General features: G+C 36.3%; 1 protein-coding gene across 6 annotated transcripts in view; it reads left to right on the top strand.

Annotated features, from left to right (window-relative positions):
* Nucleotides 1-7,149: 7,149 nt before the first annotated feature.
* LOC123556829 (protein mono-ADP-ribosyltransferase PARP14-like) overlaps nucleotides 7,150-15,950 on the top strand; it is a 41,684-nt gene continuing 32,883 nt past the window's right edge. The window contains exons 1-2 of one of the 6 annotated variants that reach the window (XM_053543120.1): nucleotides 7,150-7,267; nucleotides 11,891-12,044. In XM_053543120.1, coding sequence (XP_053399095.1) covers nucleotides 11,961-12,044 — 84 coding nt within the window. In that variant the 5' untranslated portion in view covers nucleotides 7,150-7,267; nucleotides 11,891-11,960. Of the gene's footprint in view, nucleotides 7,268-7,294; nucleotides 7,536-8,071; nucleotides 8,260-10,944; nucleotides 11,043-11,155; nucleotides 11,771-11,887; nucleotides 12,045-15,950 lie in introns of those variants that run through there. The other 5 variants (XM_053543123.1, XM_053543119.1, XM_053543121.1 and 2 more) reach the window with 5 other exon arrangements.

The raw sequence follows: 15,950 nt of genomic DNA, 5'->3' as shown, positions 1-15,950 counted from the left end.
CGTTGAATATTTTCCTTTTAAACAAGTATAGATGTGGTGTCGAACCTATTCAATTAAGAGGAGATAACTGGACAACTACTTGTATTTAACTTTGCCTGGACAGGTACTTGAAGAACACGATTCAGTCGATTGTGATAGTCCGTGTCCTTAAAAGGCGTATGGGATATTTTTAAACTTGTACAGGTAAATAATTCAGATTTTCTAATGCACTTCTCTTTTTCCAGCTATAATAAGTTAAGTCTCGTGTATATAAAGGATAATAAGTTAAGTCTCGTGTATATAAATGATGCCTGTTGGAGCTGAATGGTATGAAAAATAATCATTTGATCGTGGGAGGATTGTTGTACATTATATGTGATGTTGAATTGTTAAGGCAATAAATGTAGTCCCATACATTGAAGTCTATCAGATCTGAATTGTTGAGGAAATTAATTAAGTTATGGGATTGTTGTAGTTGACTTTTTAAGGAAATTTATTTAACGTCATACGTTAGAGGTCTGTTTTTTTCTAAATTTGCTGAGAAAATTAAGCGTGTAAGGACTGTTAAGGAAGTAAAATATGCATATCGTGTGTTGCAGGTCAATAAGGCCTCTTTAGGCCTGAATTGTAAGGCAATAGAATTAAGCGCAATCCTTTCGAGGTATCTTGGGTCTACATTAGTAAGAAAATAAATTCAGCGCCAAATGATATACTGAAGGTTTGTTGTGGCTTAATTTTTTAAAAATGAATGAAGCGCCGCGCATAAAACATGCTTTAAAATGAATATATCACCATACATAATATTTTGTTGGCGTTGCATTGACAAGGCATATAAGATATGCCCAACATATATATTCATAGCAAATTGATATTTGTATGATTTCTCTATGAAGATGTCACGTAGATTTGAAACTGAAAGACTGTCGGACTGGGATGAAGAAGTACCGTGGACGGAGCACTGGCGTGTGTTCCCGCCATTTTCTTATCCTCATGCACAAGTAGGCGGAGACCAAATAACTTATCCTACAGAAGACAGTGATGTTGAGGTATGGGGTTAGTTTCTTTTTACGCCCAATCTAATCCCACAATGTGCCAGTCCGTACATATCATAGTTCGTAGTCAATATTCACACTTTAAATTAGAACGCCAACTTTCTATATTAAGACCTTTATTCCGATGATGTTTTTATTTCTCCTGCAACTGCGTTTTTTATAAATATACCTTATTTAAGCTACAACGGAAGGTTAAGTTTGTAATGAAAACATTTCCGCTTTTGTAACATATTATGTATATAACTGTTTGTACATTAATCAATAAACATTTAAACAGATTTTAGTAGATTCAGGTAGCTGTGCACCTTTTGTTAAAAGATGGTTGCACCAACATTACAGCAACAAGGAAACTTTCCAGCGTTTACATGTGTAAATGTGATTTGTTTAGGAAGAACATATAAATATTTTTGCTGACTGGCTGGATTGTTCTTGCATGACCCTTGTGTTATTCGAAGCAGCATCCGTGGCGTGCATTGAAAGACAATTTTAAGATGTATGTACTAGTTCGAACAAGCAGATATCTTGCACGTCGATACATGATTGAAGCCAGCTTAAAAATATCCGTGTGATAACTACTGATAGGCTTGCTCAAGTGATCTGAAATGAATTCGAAACTTCAACCAAAAGCAGGTACATATGACATATACATTGTCTGATTATCATTTATCCATGGGTGGTGTAATCTATGTTTCGTCTTCTTTTTTAAGGAAGATGAACTATTTACAAGCGTCCACTTTCCAAACAGACAGCATAGCTTCAATTCAGTGGTACACGCATCCCTTGAAGATGTCGAGAAAAGAGAAGCTTTGGGTGAGTGTAGAAACAAATATCTAGAAATGGGGTATAAACTGATAGTTTCTAGCAATGAAGCCTTACAATATATTAGAGAAAAGGCTAGTATACATGGTAATATCTCTCAAAGTGACATTTAGATAAAACCTTCTATAATCTGTAGATTTTGTTCACTTTATTGCAGATATCGTTGAAATGCCATTTTAGCAGTTTTATTTCTTTAGAACTAGTTGTTACTGTTATATTTTATGACAGTTCAAGGCTGTAATAATTAAGAGAAAACACTAGTCCAAATAATTAGACGTGAAAAAGTTGTCATTTGACGTTCAACAGTCAATATTCTGACATTTTACATTTTTAGTATCAAAGCCTTTTTCGACCTCTAAACGCTAAGTATAAAAGAAGTGTAGCATAAAATTAATTTCTAAAACATTATAAAGTCGGTAAACTTTGTACCTCATAGGAACAAAAATACTGCTTCAATTCTGCATGTTACAATCCATTATTATCCACGATATGACGCTTCATCTTTTTGACATCGAATGTTTATATTTGACATGCCACCATCTTGTTTCGAAATTGAAAGTACCAATTAAATTTAATCGGCGGTAGACGAAAAAAATATTTCCCGCCAAATACTTTCCTTGTAATTTTGATTTTTTTCATCATAAATGTATATTTTCTATTTTTTTCCTTATAGATTTTAAATGTCTCTTCTGGAAATAGAAAGATTATTGACATTTATAGTTTCTCTGTATGAGAAAGAGAAAAGGTATCTTTCGTTCAAGAAATGATTCTAATATGCAAATCATGTTTACATCCGGAACACCCTCCGTTATTACCGTGCCACTATTCAAAACTTTCAACGGATTGGATATTTGATTAATTAATCGGTTAATTAATAACAAATAAGGTAAAATATAACTTTTAATGCTGCCATAAAGCACATTTATGATTATTCTTCATACTCAATGTGAAAGTTTCAGTCATTTTTGCCAGAAAGTCGTTTAAAAACCTTCAGATCAAAATTCAAATCTGAAGCGATTTTTATGCTATACGTTATTTCAGTTCAATGTTAAGACCTGACATAACATGGAAAATAAAAAATGTAAAATATCAATTAAAATGAACTTATAAAGTGATATGAGTTATGTCTGGTCTTATATTTAGGACTAGAGAAAACACTAGATCCCAACTCCAGTAAAAAATGTCATACGTAAACAGTGTTTCGCTGTTTTATTTGTTAACCATTTAACTTGATTTTAAAAAAAAAAACACATGTTCGGGCAAAAGATCCAAAATCCTAGTGTTATCATCGATCGGTTGTTTTAGTGTCAGTGATTTACTTCCTGTTCTAATATTCCGCGAATTAAGTTTCCGTGAATTTGACGTGGAATCCGGCTTAAGCACTGTGTACTACATTTTGTATTAAACATTTTTTGGTAGGTAAGGATATTATTTGAATAGGTTAATTAACTATCAATGTATGTTTGTGTGTATATATATATGTTAATCATGTAGGTGTACTGCAACCAGCAAACACGGGCGACATTAGGCCAGTATCTGTGTATGATATTGGTAGCTAATCACTTTCATTCTGTCACCAATATTACGTTAACTTTGCAGTGCTGATACTGGGTCCATATTGAAAACCATACCGGTCCGACATCGGCCAGGTGGTTGTTTGGAGGCTGTGTAAAGCACCCACACATGGGACTCTTATCTGTATGTTAGTTAGATTTATTTGGATGAGAGGGGCCTCGAGCTCGCGAACCCTAGTTTCGTATGCAGACATTGTTACCACTGGACCATTGTCTGTAGATAAAATTTGTATCTGATCAAAGAACTAATAAATATGCATTTGTATATCTGACAATAAACGGGCAGTTGTTTTAGATACAGTGCGTACTTGTCAAAAATACAACAGACCAAAAAAAAACAAACAACTAACAATATAGTTCTGTTTAAGATGTAACTGGTTCAGTAATGTCACTCGATGTCTGTGTAGCCACCAGATCGGTCCATAACTTCATCATCATCATCATCACCTTAAGTAGTCGCCTCACTCTAGAAGAGTATACTCGCGATCTGATTAAAATACAGTACATGCGCAGCCGTAATGGACAACTATATACATCTTAATCATCTTTGTACTGATAAAACACAGTCTGGTATTAAGAATGTGTTGGTGTTTCCTAGAACAGCCTTAAAGCTGGATACGAAGTTTTCTGTCAGACAGGAGGCAACAAGTAGCCGTTGAGATCCAGCCATCCGCACCTGCACCTGTTACCTCCGGTGTCCCTCAGAGGTCCGTGATTGGTCCCTTCCTTTGTCTCCTGTACATTAACGACATGCCAGCAACAGTCTCTTCCATCACTAGACTCTTTGCCGATGACAGCGTACTGTACAGGAAGATTAGGTCTTCGCAGGATTCCTTGACCTTACAGAAGGGCCTGGACCGACTTCAGAAATGGGAAGAGGACTGACAGATGTCTTTCAATCCCAGCAAATGTGAAGTCATCAGGTTCTCCCGCAAGAGAAACCCATCGTGCGCATCCTACACGATTCACGGTCACATATAAATTAGCGGTTGCAAAGACTGGAAGGTACTTGGGAGTAACCCTGTCTGAGGACCTTTCCTGAAAACCCATGCTGAGACAGTGGTCAAGAAAATAAACAACAGCCTAGCTTTCGAGCGCCGCAACCTACAAAGCTGTCCAAGTAGCATTAATGAGAGATGTTATTCGTCGCTGGCCCACCCATACTGGAATATGCTGCCCCAGCCTGGGGTCCCCACACTCAGACGTGTATTCAGCCACTTGAAGCTATACATCGAAGAGCCGGCCGCTTTGTAACTGGGGATTACCACCAGCAGCACCAGCAACATGATCAACCAACTAGGTTGGCAGACTTTGCAGTAGATGGTACGCAAATGCCATCATGGTATACCGTATTGTGTACGGTCTTGTGGACATAGACTCTGCCTCTCACTATCACACCTCAGCTGCCATCAATAGGGCTACCACTACAATATTCAGGGTCCCCTTCTGCAGAACAGATTCGTACCGGCACTCCTTCTTTCCATCCATTTTACGGTTATGGAACACTCTGCCAGCTCATCTTACAGGAGCCACTGCCATAGAAGCTTTCAAGGCGGGCATCGTTTGCAACCCAGTGTAAATACACCAGCGGTTTTACCATTTACATGCACTTGTTTGCGCCTCACATCAACCTTGTAAAGTTTCACTTATACGACGATGCTCCAGAGTGGGCCATGTACAGTACTGGAAGAAGAAGAAGAAGCTCTCGAGGTAGATATAGACTGATTTACGGCATATTGAGGCAGGCAGTCCCGTAAGTCTGTTGTTTGGGCACTTAAATTGGTAAACTTGCGGATGAATACCACGGTGGAGTTTGCTTTTCATATGTGTTTTCCAAGAAAGATCGGGTGTGATAGTCACTCCGAGATATCTAGCGCCTTCAATAGGTTTCAGCCAGGTGTCATGGATAGTGTATGTGATTGCTTGTTGGTTATATGGATAACTTCACACTTGTCAGGGTTAAATGACATAAGCCATTCAAGTTCCCAGTCTTGAAAACAGTCAAAATTGTGTTTTTGCACTGACTCATATTTTGTTTATAATTCTTTCGGAAAACAATGTTCATAATTTGTTTTCTTTTTTAATTTGTTGCATGACGTATGAAGAAAAAAATAGGAGAAGAACTCTACATGTATAAGACTTGTCTTTCGTTCTAATCCTTCACTTCAACTGTACTTGTAAAGTTAGTATGTTAATATAACTATGTACATTTTTGGGAATAAATAGGTTTAAACAAAAAAAAACAACTAGAGCTGCTTTTGAGAAAAGCGCATGTCTCCCACAACTGCCTTCTCATCTAAATAGTAAGTCAGTCTTTATATACAGTTTACTCACTATCAGTATACCTTTGAAGAGTAAAAAGGCTGATTTGGGGTAATTCAAGGGTCATAATTCCTAAGTGCCTGGACAGATTTGGCTAGTTATCGAACTTGGCCGAGGTCTTATGGTCAAACACATTTTTTTAAGTTTGGTGAAGATCAGATGGGAAATGTTCGACTTAGGGTGCGGACAAGATTTGTGTCAGACAAACAGACACACAGACAGGAATAAATCAATTTGTCTCCCACACCACTGTGTGGCGGGAGACATAATAAACATGTGGCATCACGTTATACCGTTTCCGCGTAAAGGAGCCTTTCCGTTATCGTGTCGCTGTTTGGTTGTTCCTAATCCCCGTACCGTACATCTTCGGGAACACTCGGTTTTGTACGGAGAATGGCGGAAAAGTACGGAAACCTCAATCTATTTTAAGAAATATGTTTCGCGGTTATTCTTTCATCAACTACGAAATAATGCCGTCAATATGGTGAAATATAATGAAAAGTGCAAGCTATGCCGAAAAGGGGGAGGGTGAGATCGCACCCGTCGCATTCCCACGCCCTTGAAATATTTGTAAAACTTCCAAGAAAAAGGCTCTTTCATTCCTTTCAGCATATAAACTTAATGGATCATTTTCAAACTGAATTAGATATACAACTGAATTAGATATACTAGTAAAACATTCTGCTGATGTTATCATTACAGCTTGAAGATGAAATGCAAAACATAATAAAATCATATATCTTTATTAAATCCCTTAATTAATTCCAAATATCTTTATAATCTGTTTATGGCACCGGGATTTCATATAATAGTAATAATTAGGATTAAGAAGAAGAAGAAGAATAGAACAGTCTGTAGTTTTATCTTAGGGAATTTCAAATGTTTATTATCAACATGCTGAACACAATTAAGTGTCCATCCTCTGTTAAAAATCGACATTGCATGTAACAAAAGAGCCTCTGGCTAATTCTGAAAATAAACGAGAAATTTTAGAATAAAATCTATTTGAGAATCGCTGTGTCACAAGTGAAACAAAAATCCCAAAGTAAAAATCTTTGTATTTTTCTCTCATTTATCACATTAAAACATAATTACTTACTATTATTTCATGTTGTAACACACATGGATATAACTTACTATCGTTCATTTTATACCATAAATTATGTATGTTAAAAGTTCTAATAAATACAAATACCTACGACTTTGAAAAAAAATCCCCAAATTAAGAAATTTATCTGCCGTTTGATTATTTAATATAACTAGATCTACATTTTATGATTTATTTTAATTATTATATAACAACCGCGAAATATATTTCTAAATATAGACTTCAGCTTCCGTACATTTCCGCCCTTCTGCGTACAAAAACGAGTGTTCGCGAAGATGGATACGGGTACGGTACGGGGATTAGGAACAACCTCGCTGTTTCGGAAACTTTTGTTTTTATTGTCAGAAAACGAAAGTACTGAGAAGCTACCTCTCTTTCCCCTTCCTCTTTCGGTTTTGCGGCCTATATCCAGGGTAACAAGTGTTGTTTTTTTTTTTACTTGTTTATCATATACCAATAGTGCTAATTATAACGCTGGCGAAATCATTTAAACTTCATGAAGTTTGAGAATTTTAGTATCTAGTGTAACATGACATTGTATAAAAATGTATTTTATAAAGTTTCTTTGATTGAAATAAGTGACTGACCATGCTGACAGTGACAAAGCAACTTGATTACAATTTTATACAGTACTTGGTCTAAATTATGTAATGGGAGCTGAGGAAAGTAGATGTGGAACAGGTTTGTGCCAGTTATATATTATAGACTTATGATAATAGTTTGTTCCATATATATATTCTTCATAATCATTTTAACAGGTCCCAGAAATCTTACAAATTAGCTATATAGTTTAAAATAGAAACAGCTATAAAATCAATAACAATTGTTCAACATATGTCAATATGTGAAATAGTTGTTATCCCATTCAAACAGTTTGAGGCAAAAGACAATCACAAAGAACATAGATTTTTGCAGTTTCAGTTTCACATGTTGCGAAATTCTGCGAAAAATTGATCATTACTAAATTTGTCTTATGCTTTGATGATTTTCACAAGTGAAACATTCACCAATGATTTATCGCAAAATATACTGCTGCATTTGATGAAAATGTGACCGCAAAGATCTTGTTTTTTTGCTATTGTCTTTCATCCTATAAACCATTTGGACGCGATTATGACCATTTTGCATTTGATTTTGACATATTTTGCATTATTACTTTCAGGTTTTATAGCTAGATTTAGCTATATAGCTAATTTGTGACTTTTCTGGGACCTGTTTAACAACACGCACATTGAACTTTAAGACGCGTTCCTCGCTCTGCCATGCGTAGTTTTTTTTAAACCCTCTCCAGTCGATATCCACAGAGGCATTGGAGAGTGTAGCTTTGAAGTTGACATCAAATTATGGCAACTGGTAGGAGCATGTTTCCGAATGGGACTGGTTGTCGATTTGGTTAATTCAATAGGTAATGATTTAAACAGGAGGAAATAATTATATATTGCACAAAAATGAAAATGGAAACTTGTTTTTTATGCCCCCGAGGGAGGAATAGAGTTTTTGAACCTTCTGTTGGTCTGTCCGCAATTTTCGTGTTCGGTCCATATCTTTGTCATTGATGGATGGATTTTCAAATAACTTGGCATGAATGTGTACCACAGTAAGACGACGTGTCGCGCGCAAGACCCAGGTCCCTAGCTCAAAGGTCAAGGTCACACTTAGACGTTAAAGGATAGTGCATTGATGGGCGTATCCGGTCCATATCTTTGTCATCGATGGATGGATTTTCAAATAACTTGGCATGAACGTGTACCACAGTAAGACGACATGTTGTGCCAAGACCCAGGTCCGTAGCTCAAAGGTCAAGGTCACACTTAGACATTAAAGGATAGTGCATTGATGGGCGTGTCCGGTCCATATCTTTGTCATTCATGCATGGATTTTAAAATAACTACGCATGAATGTGTGGCACAGTAAGATGACGTGTCGCGCGCAAGACCCAGCTCCGTAGGTCAAAGGTCCTAAACTCTAACATCGGCCATAACTATTCATTCAAAGTGCCATCGGGGGCATGTGTCATCCTATGGAGACAGCTCTTGTTTTGTGAAAAATACATTGCCTTGTGGAACGAGTGTAAAAATATAGCTGTACAATGTAAATAAAAATAGACAACAAAGCAAATTAGAGTCACAGTATTATGGTCTAAAGATGGGCAGCACATTTTTGGTTGCACTTCCTGCGTCGCTGACATGTAGGCAGGTTAGATTTTCGACGCATTGACTCCAGGCTTGCTCTTATGTATAAAATTTCAACTGGTTGCAATACCCATAAAAGATTATCTCATCCCCCTAACAAGGCAATTGACACAATTATCATCTGCTGTCTTACAGGTAAATCTCTGCAACCACTGACTAAAACAAATCCATGTTGCTCATTGCAGACCTCGAGCAGTCATCTGTGCGTGTCCGGAAGTGATTATCAGACAGAGCGCACGGAAAAACAACGCAAATTATTGCATGTCCGCACACATTTAGTGTATGATATATGTGTAATATGCTGGCTAAAGGTTAGGGTTAATTAGGATTACCATGGTTACAAAGTATATACATTAAAGATACTTATCATTCAAATCCTTGAATCTGGTATATACCAGAGTCTGTAATTCATCACAGGTGCTCCAGGTATTTTTTAGTCACAGTCATAACAAATACTCCTTTTTCCTCAGGTCTATAGTCCTATGGAATAATCTTCAACCTGACGTTCCCTTTCTTCCAAATGGTGAGCATTTCAAAACTGCTATTTGCAAAATTGAACATACTTCACTGTAACTTGCTCTTCATCCCTGTTTTTATCTTTTAAATTACTAACACATTTTCCTTTCCCTTTTATTTGCCCCGATATCCTTGACGCACACAAAAGTGTCTACGTCCCAGCAAATGGTTAGACAGTAATGGAGATAGGTAGATACATACATAAAAATTGACTTAGTTCTACATGTTCAATCCACCGGAAGTAGTGGCATAATGTCTTTATCCGTTAAGTGTAGAATAAAGTCTGGATGCCATGTAAAGAAGTGAAAATTGTTTTTTGAATTAATGGCAACCTGTGAATAGATTTATTAAAACTGCAACATTGGTATCTTTCTAAACATAAAGTATGATGTAAGAACATTTGATACATGAAATATTTCAAAATATTTTTTTAAACTTTGCAATATGCGGGTCTCTTTAAACATGGGCTATTCACTCGTGGATTTCAACTTTTGAACATAAAATGAATGGGAATTTTACTTGTTCATTGGGATTAAATTCAGCAGATATTTCAACCACGAAAAAGCATCATTCTGATAAATTGCTGATCACTTTCTCAATGAACACAGTCTGAATATAGAACCTTTATCAGACATTATCAATACACAACAAGCATTGCAACAACTGTAACATGAACACCACTCATTTTTTTATAAGGTTTATAAAACTTGTCAACATCTGAACTAGTGAAGAAAATGTAATTATGTCTTGCAGATAAGTATTTGTTCATTAGAAGTGTTGTTACCAACCATTGGTAAAATTTTCATGATTCATGACATGTCTCACATACCATGCTCCACACCCTCCATACAATTTAAAAGCTTTATACACAGGCATGAGTATCGGACTGGGATGAAAAAATATGACCAGACAGATAAAAGTTAATAAAGATGAAAAATGAGCCCCCTTCAAATGATATATACCATCTACACAAGGCAAGAAACCAGACCAAGGAGACTTAAATGTTTGTTAATAAACACTGTGATGTTGGCTGTACACAGTTGTCACAAATACCAGATTATTAACTTTTTAAAAGAAAAACTGAAAATTCATGCAAACAACGTACAACTTAAAGTTTGCACCAATTTAAAGTGGTTGACAGCTTTGTAAGACTAAAACTAGGTCACTTTTTCAAAACAACACAAGTTAAAGAACATTTAAACTTTTAGGCTGAAACAAGGATGAAAAAAAATTATAAGAAAAAACTTTTGTTTTTATTGACAGCCTGAAATAATTATTGTCTTGTAGGACAAGAGGTATATTTTCTATTCATGCGTCTTAACTACAGGAAGATAAGAGTAATATGCTCAACATATTTAAACTTGTAGATACATGCATGGTCATGGTTTAAATATAATATGTTTACAAGTTTTATCGAATATCTAAAAGTTAAGAGATACTTGAAAGATTACAGGGAAGTAATAACTGTGAACCGTTACATGTATGTAGTAACCACCAGTTTACTTAATTTTCCTTGATATTATTTTCCAAATTTAAGGTGCAACTAATGTTTTGTAATGTATGAAACTTTAAGATTGTAATTAGATACTCATATTGAACCATACAGGGAAGTAAAATAATTTTTTTACCTTTTTTAAATTATTTCAGTTTCAGTGTTAACCATATATTGTGTGGTGATAAAATGTTGCCTTTCAGGAAAAACACTTCAAATTGTTGAATTTAAGTGAAATAACAGGATTTTACTTTAAATTGACTGTTTTTATACTAAACTAATTGTGTGTAATTTCATATGTATGGAGAAAACCATCAAAATAACGCACAAGTGTCTTCCAATGGCTTGACCTCTTTCACAGATTCCAGCAGTAACTGCTCTGTGAAAACAATGTTTTAGAAGTTGTAGATAATTGTTTATTTCAGTTACTAAAAAGGAAACTTGAAGTGAAAACTTTTCTCAAATTTTAAGTATATTATTTCAAACAATATTACTTAATAGAAACATAAAATATAAAATATGGTCCAGCTTATGAACTGCTAAAACATGCTGGCAAGAGATTTCCCTTCAGCAAGTCATTGTATGCCAAAATAAACTTTCTGACACTCTAAAATCTGTATGAAGATTTAAACTCAGTGTATCAACAACTTTTTAAATGGCGTTTCAGTTACAGTTACAGGAAGTTCCGACACTTCTCTTTTTCTCGGGGCCTTCTGGTAAGAGAAATGCATTAATTTCTTGAATGAATTTTGATTTTAATTGTGTTACAAAAAATGTTATGATGTAGAGTTTCTGTACTAATATAAAATTTTGAATTTAATCTGTTGGACCAGCAGAAGCCAGAGGACATTCGTCAGGCCAGGTTACAGCAGAGAGGGTAAACAACAGACTAGACGGCAAAATACCATGTTCTCGCAGAGAAAGAAACTGCCATTAGGAAGAGCAAAAATCAATGTGTGTATTATAAAAGGAGACCTTTCAACTGAAAAAGTATGTATATATAACTGTTAAAAGGCTTCACAGTTCATTTGAGGTAATGAAGTTCGCAGCATCTCTCATGCCCCAAGCACTGGCTTAAGTGGAACTCTGAATGTTTTATTTAAATTTCAAAGTCATAACAGTTATCAGTGAATCTTGTTTCTAAAGCAGTTGCAAGATTTTCAGCACAATAAAGTCATCATTCTTTCCTTTGTGAACATTTCCTTATATGGTAAACTGGTTAATAGCAAATGAGATAATCATGTGAAATGGGGAAGAATATTGTTTTGCTGATGTCTTTGGGTAAGTGGTTGGTAGACCGATTCCTGATCAGTAACTGCTACTGAAGTCAAGTATGATTTCCTGTGGCAAGTTATTGACAATGCTCACTATTTTCTAGGTAAGTAGGCGCAAACCCGAGTCACAATGACCTTTAGACTGAAAACTGGTTTGAATAAATACCTTGAAAAGTCTTGGACCTACTGTTGGTGGATTATCTGTAGTCAGTAGAAGAACCCTGTTGTTTTGGTAGTCAGTAGGTCAAGGTTACAGAGACTTTGGAACATTAAATATTTTCTGATCAATAACTGGAAAACACTGGTTTTACGAACAGATCTTGTTTAGTGTGGTTTTTGGGAAGATAGGAAACAACTTTGAACGCAGTTGTGGCTGTTGTGCCATTTTAAAATGAGACCGTCTGCCATATAAGAAGTATCTGATGGTTAACTAGTTTAGTAATTCCTAACTGAGATAACCCTCTTGATTAACACTGTATGTGTGTTGGACTATGCATTGATTATTTTAAACTTTTAATTGTATGTAGATAGTGTACAATTGAGAGGAAATGACTAAGAAATCAGTTTTTGTGTTGCTGTTTTTTAGCTCACCTGTCACAAAGTGACAAGGTGAGCTATTGTGACCGCTTGATGTCCGTCGTCAGTCGTCCGTTGTGCATCGTCTGTCAACAATTTCTAAAAAAATCTTCTTCTTGAAAACCACTGGGCAGAATTACACCAAACTTCACAGGAATGATCCTTGGGTAGCCCCCTTTCAAAATTATTCAAAGAATTGAATTTTATGCAGAACTCTGGTTGCCTTGGCAACCGAAAGGAAAAACTTTAAAAATCTTCTTCTCAAAAACCAGAAGACCTAGAGCTTAGATATTTGGTGTGAAGCATTGCCTAGTGGACCTCTACCAAATTTGTTCAAATCATGACCCCGGGGTCAAAATTGACCCCGCCCAAGGGGTCACTTGATTTTACATAGGAAAATCTTCAAAAATCTTCTTCTCAAAAACCAGAAGCCCTAGAGCTTAGATATTTGACATGTAGCATTACCTGATGGACCTCTACTAAAGTTGTTCAAATCATGACCCCGCCCCAGGGGTCACTTGATTTAAGATAGGAAAATCTTCAAACATTTTTCAGAAATAAACCAGAAGGACTAGAGCTTAGATATTTGACATGTAGCATTGTCTAGTGGACCTCTACAAAATTTATTCAATCATGACCCCCAGGGTCAAAATTGACCCCGCCCCAGGAGTCACTTGATTTTACATAGGAAAATCTTCAAAAATTTTCTAAAAATAAACCAGAAGGCCTAGATCTTAGATATTTGACATGTAGCATTGCCTAATAGACATCTACAAAATTTGTTCAGATCATGACCCCCAGGGTCAAATTGACCCTACACCATTGGGTTACTTGATTGCAGATAGAAAAATCTTCAAAATTTTCTAAAAATAAACCAGAAGGCCTAGATCTTAGACATGTAGCATTGCGTAGTGGACCTCTACAAAATTTGTTCAAATCTTGACCCCCAGGGTCAAATTGACCCAGCCCCAGGGGTCACTTGATTGTACATAGGGAAATCTTCATAAATTTGCTAAAAATAAACCAGAAGGCCTAGATCTTAGATATTTGATATGTAACATTGCCTAGTAGACTTCTACAAAATTTGTTCAAATCATGACTCCCGGGTTAAAATTGGCCCCGCCCCAGGGGTTACTTGATTGTACATCGGAAAATCTTCCAAAAAATTTCTAAAAATCATCAGTTTGACATTTGAAACATGTAGCACATATTACTCAGGTGAGCGATCCAGGGTCATCTTGACCCTCTTGTTTCAACAAGTTTTGTTACTTGCACTGAATTCATGTGCTGTCCTTTGATGTTTTGTAGAAACAAGAAATCAGGGGAGGTAACTGCATAATGAATATAGGCCTGATTTATAATTGATTTCCGTTGTAGGTGGATACTTGCCTTTTATAATGCTAGATGTAGTAATATACATTCACTATTCTTTTTGGGATTTCATTTCCAAATTAGGCAAAACACAAGATTTATAAATATAAAATGATGATCAAATGGATTAAGGACTTAAGGTACACACTAATCTTGCTTTTATACCTGTCTGACTCATTTATGACTTTCCTGGAAAATGAGTCATGTGACAGAAATATTATTCAGAGGGTAACATTTCGGGGATTTTTTTTGGTCATTAGAATTGTTTTGTTTACCAAGTACATGTAACCTTATTTATAAGGAAATGATAAGGTGCACCTGTCAGTTGATATTTGTTTTTATCTATTTGATCTTTTTATGGGGAAGTTATGTTTTTATTTTGAAATATCAATCTATAACTTGTTAACCTAGCCTGCTATTGTTTTGTATGGTTGGGTGCCTGAAGATGGTTACTGGTAACTTTCACAATAGCAGTCTTTAATATTTACCCTGCTAAATTTCTAAAATGGCCTGGTCTGTCATTCAGTTTAGGCAGTACCTTTTATTATTTGAAGGGGTGTTCACTGAAAATTCACTGACTATATAGCAAACAGTAAAGTGTCATGTTTTGTAGTAGTAATGGTTGAAAAGCAAAATCACTTGCCGCAAGCTGGCTAAAGGTTAAGTGTCATGTGTTGTAGTAGTAATGGTTGAAAAGCAAAATCACTAGCCGCAAGCTGGCTAAAGGTTAAGTGTCATGTGTTGTAGTAGTAATGGTTGAAAAGCAAAATCACTTGCCGCCAGCAGTCTAAAGGTTAAGTGTCATGTGTAGTAGTAGTAATGGTCGCAAAGGCAAAATCACTTGCCGCCAGCTGGCTAAAGGTGAAGTGTCATGTGTAGTAGTAGTAATGGTCACAAAGGCAAAATCACTTGCCGCAAGCTGGCTAAAGATGAAGTGTCATGTGTTGTAGTAGTAATGGTTGCAAAGGCAAAATCACTTGCCGCAAGCTGGCTAAAGGTTAAGTGTCATGTGTTGTAGTAGTAATGGTTGAAAAGCAAAATCACTTGCCGCAAGCTGGCTAAAGGTGAAGTGTCATGTGTTGTAGTAGTAATGGTTGAAAAGCAAAATCACTTGCCGCAAGCTGGCTAAAGGTTAAGTGTCATGTGTTGTAGTAGTAATGGTTGAAAAGCAAAATCACTTGCCGCCAGCAGTCTAAAGGTTAAGTGTCATGTGTTGTAGTAGTAATGGTCGCAAAGGCAAAATCACTTGCCGCCAGCTGGCTAAAGGTGAAGTGTCATGTGTTGTAGTAGTAATGGTTGAAAAGGCAAAATCACTTGCCGCAAGCTGGCTAAAGGTGAAGTGTCATGTGTTGTAGTAGTAATGGTCACAAAGGCAAAATCACTTGCCGCCAGCTGGCTAAAGGTGAAGTGTCATGTGTTGTAGTAGTAATGGTTGAAAAGGCAAAATCACTTGCCGCCAGCTGGCTAAAGGTGAAGTGTCATGTGTAGTAGTAGTAATGGTCGCAAAGGCAAAATCACTTGCCGCAAGCTGGCTAAAGATGAAGTGTCATGTGTTGTAGTAGTAATGGTCGCAAAGGCAAAATCACTTGCCGCCAGCAGTCTAAATGTGAAGTGTCATGTGTTGTAGTAATGGTCACAAAAGCAAAATCACTTGCCGCCGGCAGTCTAAAGGTTA

The sequence above is a fragment of the Mercenaria mercenaria genome, chromosome 5 (assembly GCF_021730395.1).
Source record: "Mercenaria mercenaria strain notata chromosome 5, MADL_Memer_1, whole genome shotgun sequence".
NCBI classification, from domain to species: Eukaryota; Metazoa; Mollusca; class Bivalvia; order Venerida; family Veneridae; genus Mercenaria; species Mercenaria mercenaria.
The sequence above is the reverse complement of the archived record's forward strand: the minus strand, read 5'-3'. Positions and strand labels throughout refer to the sequence as shown.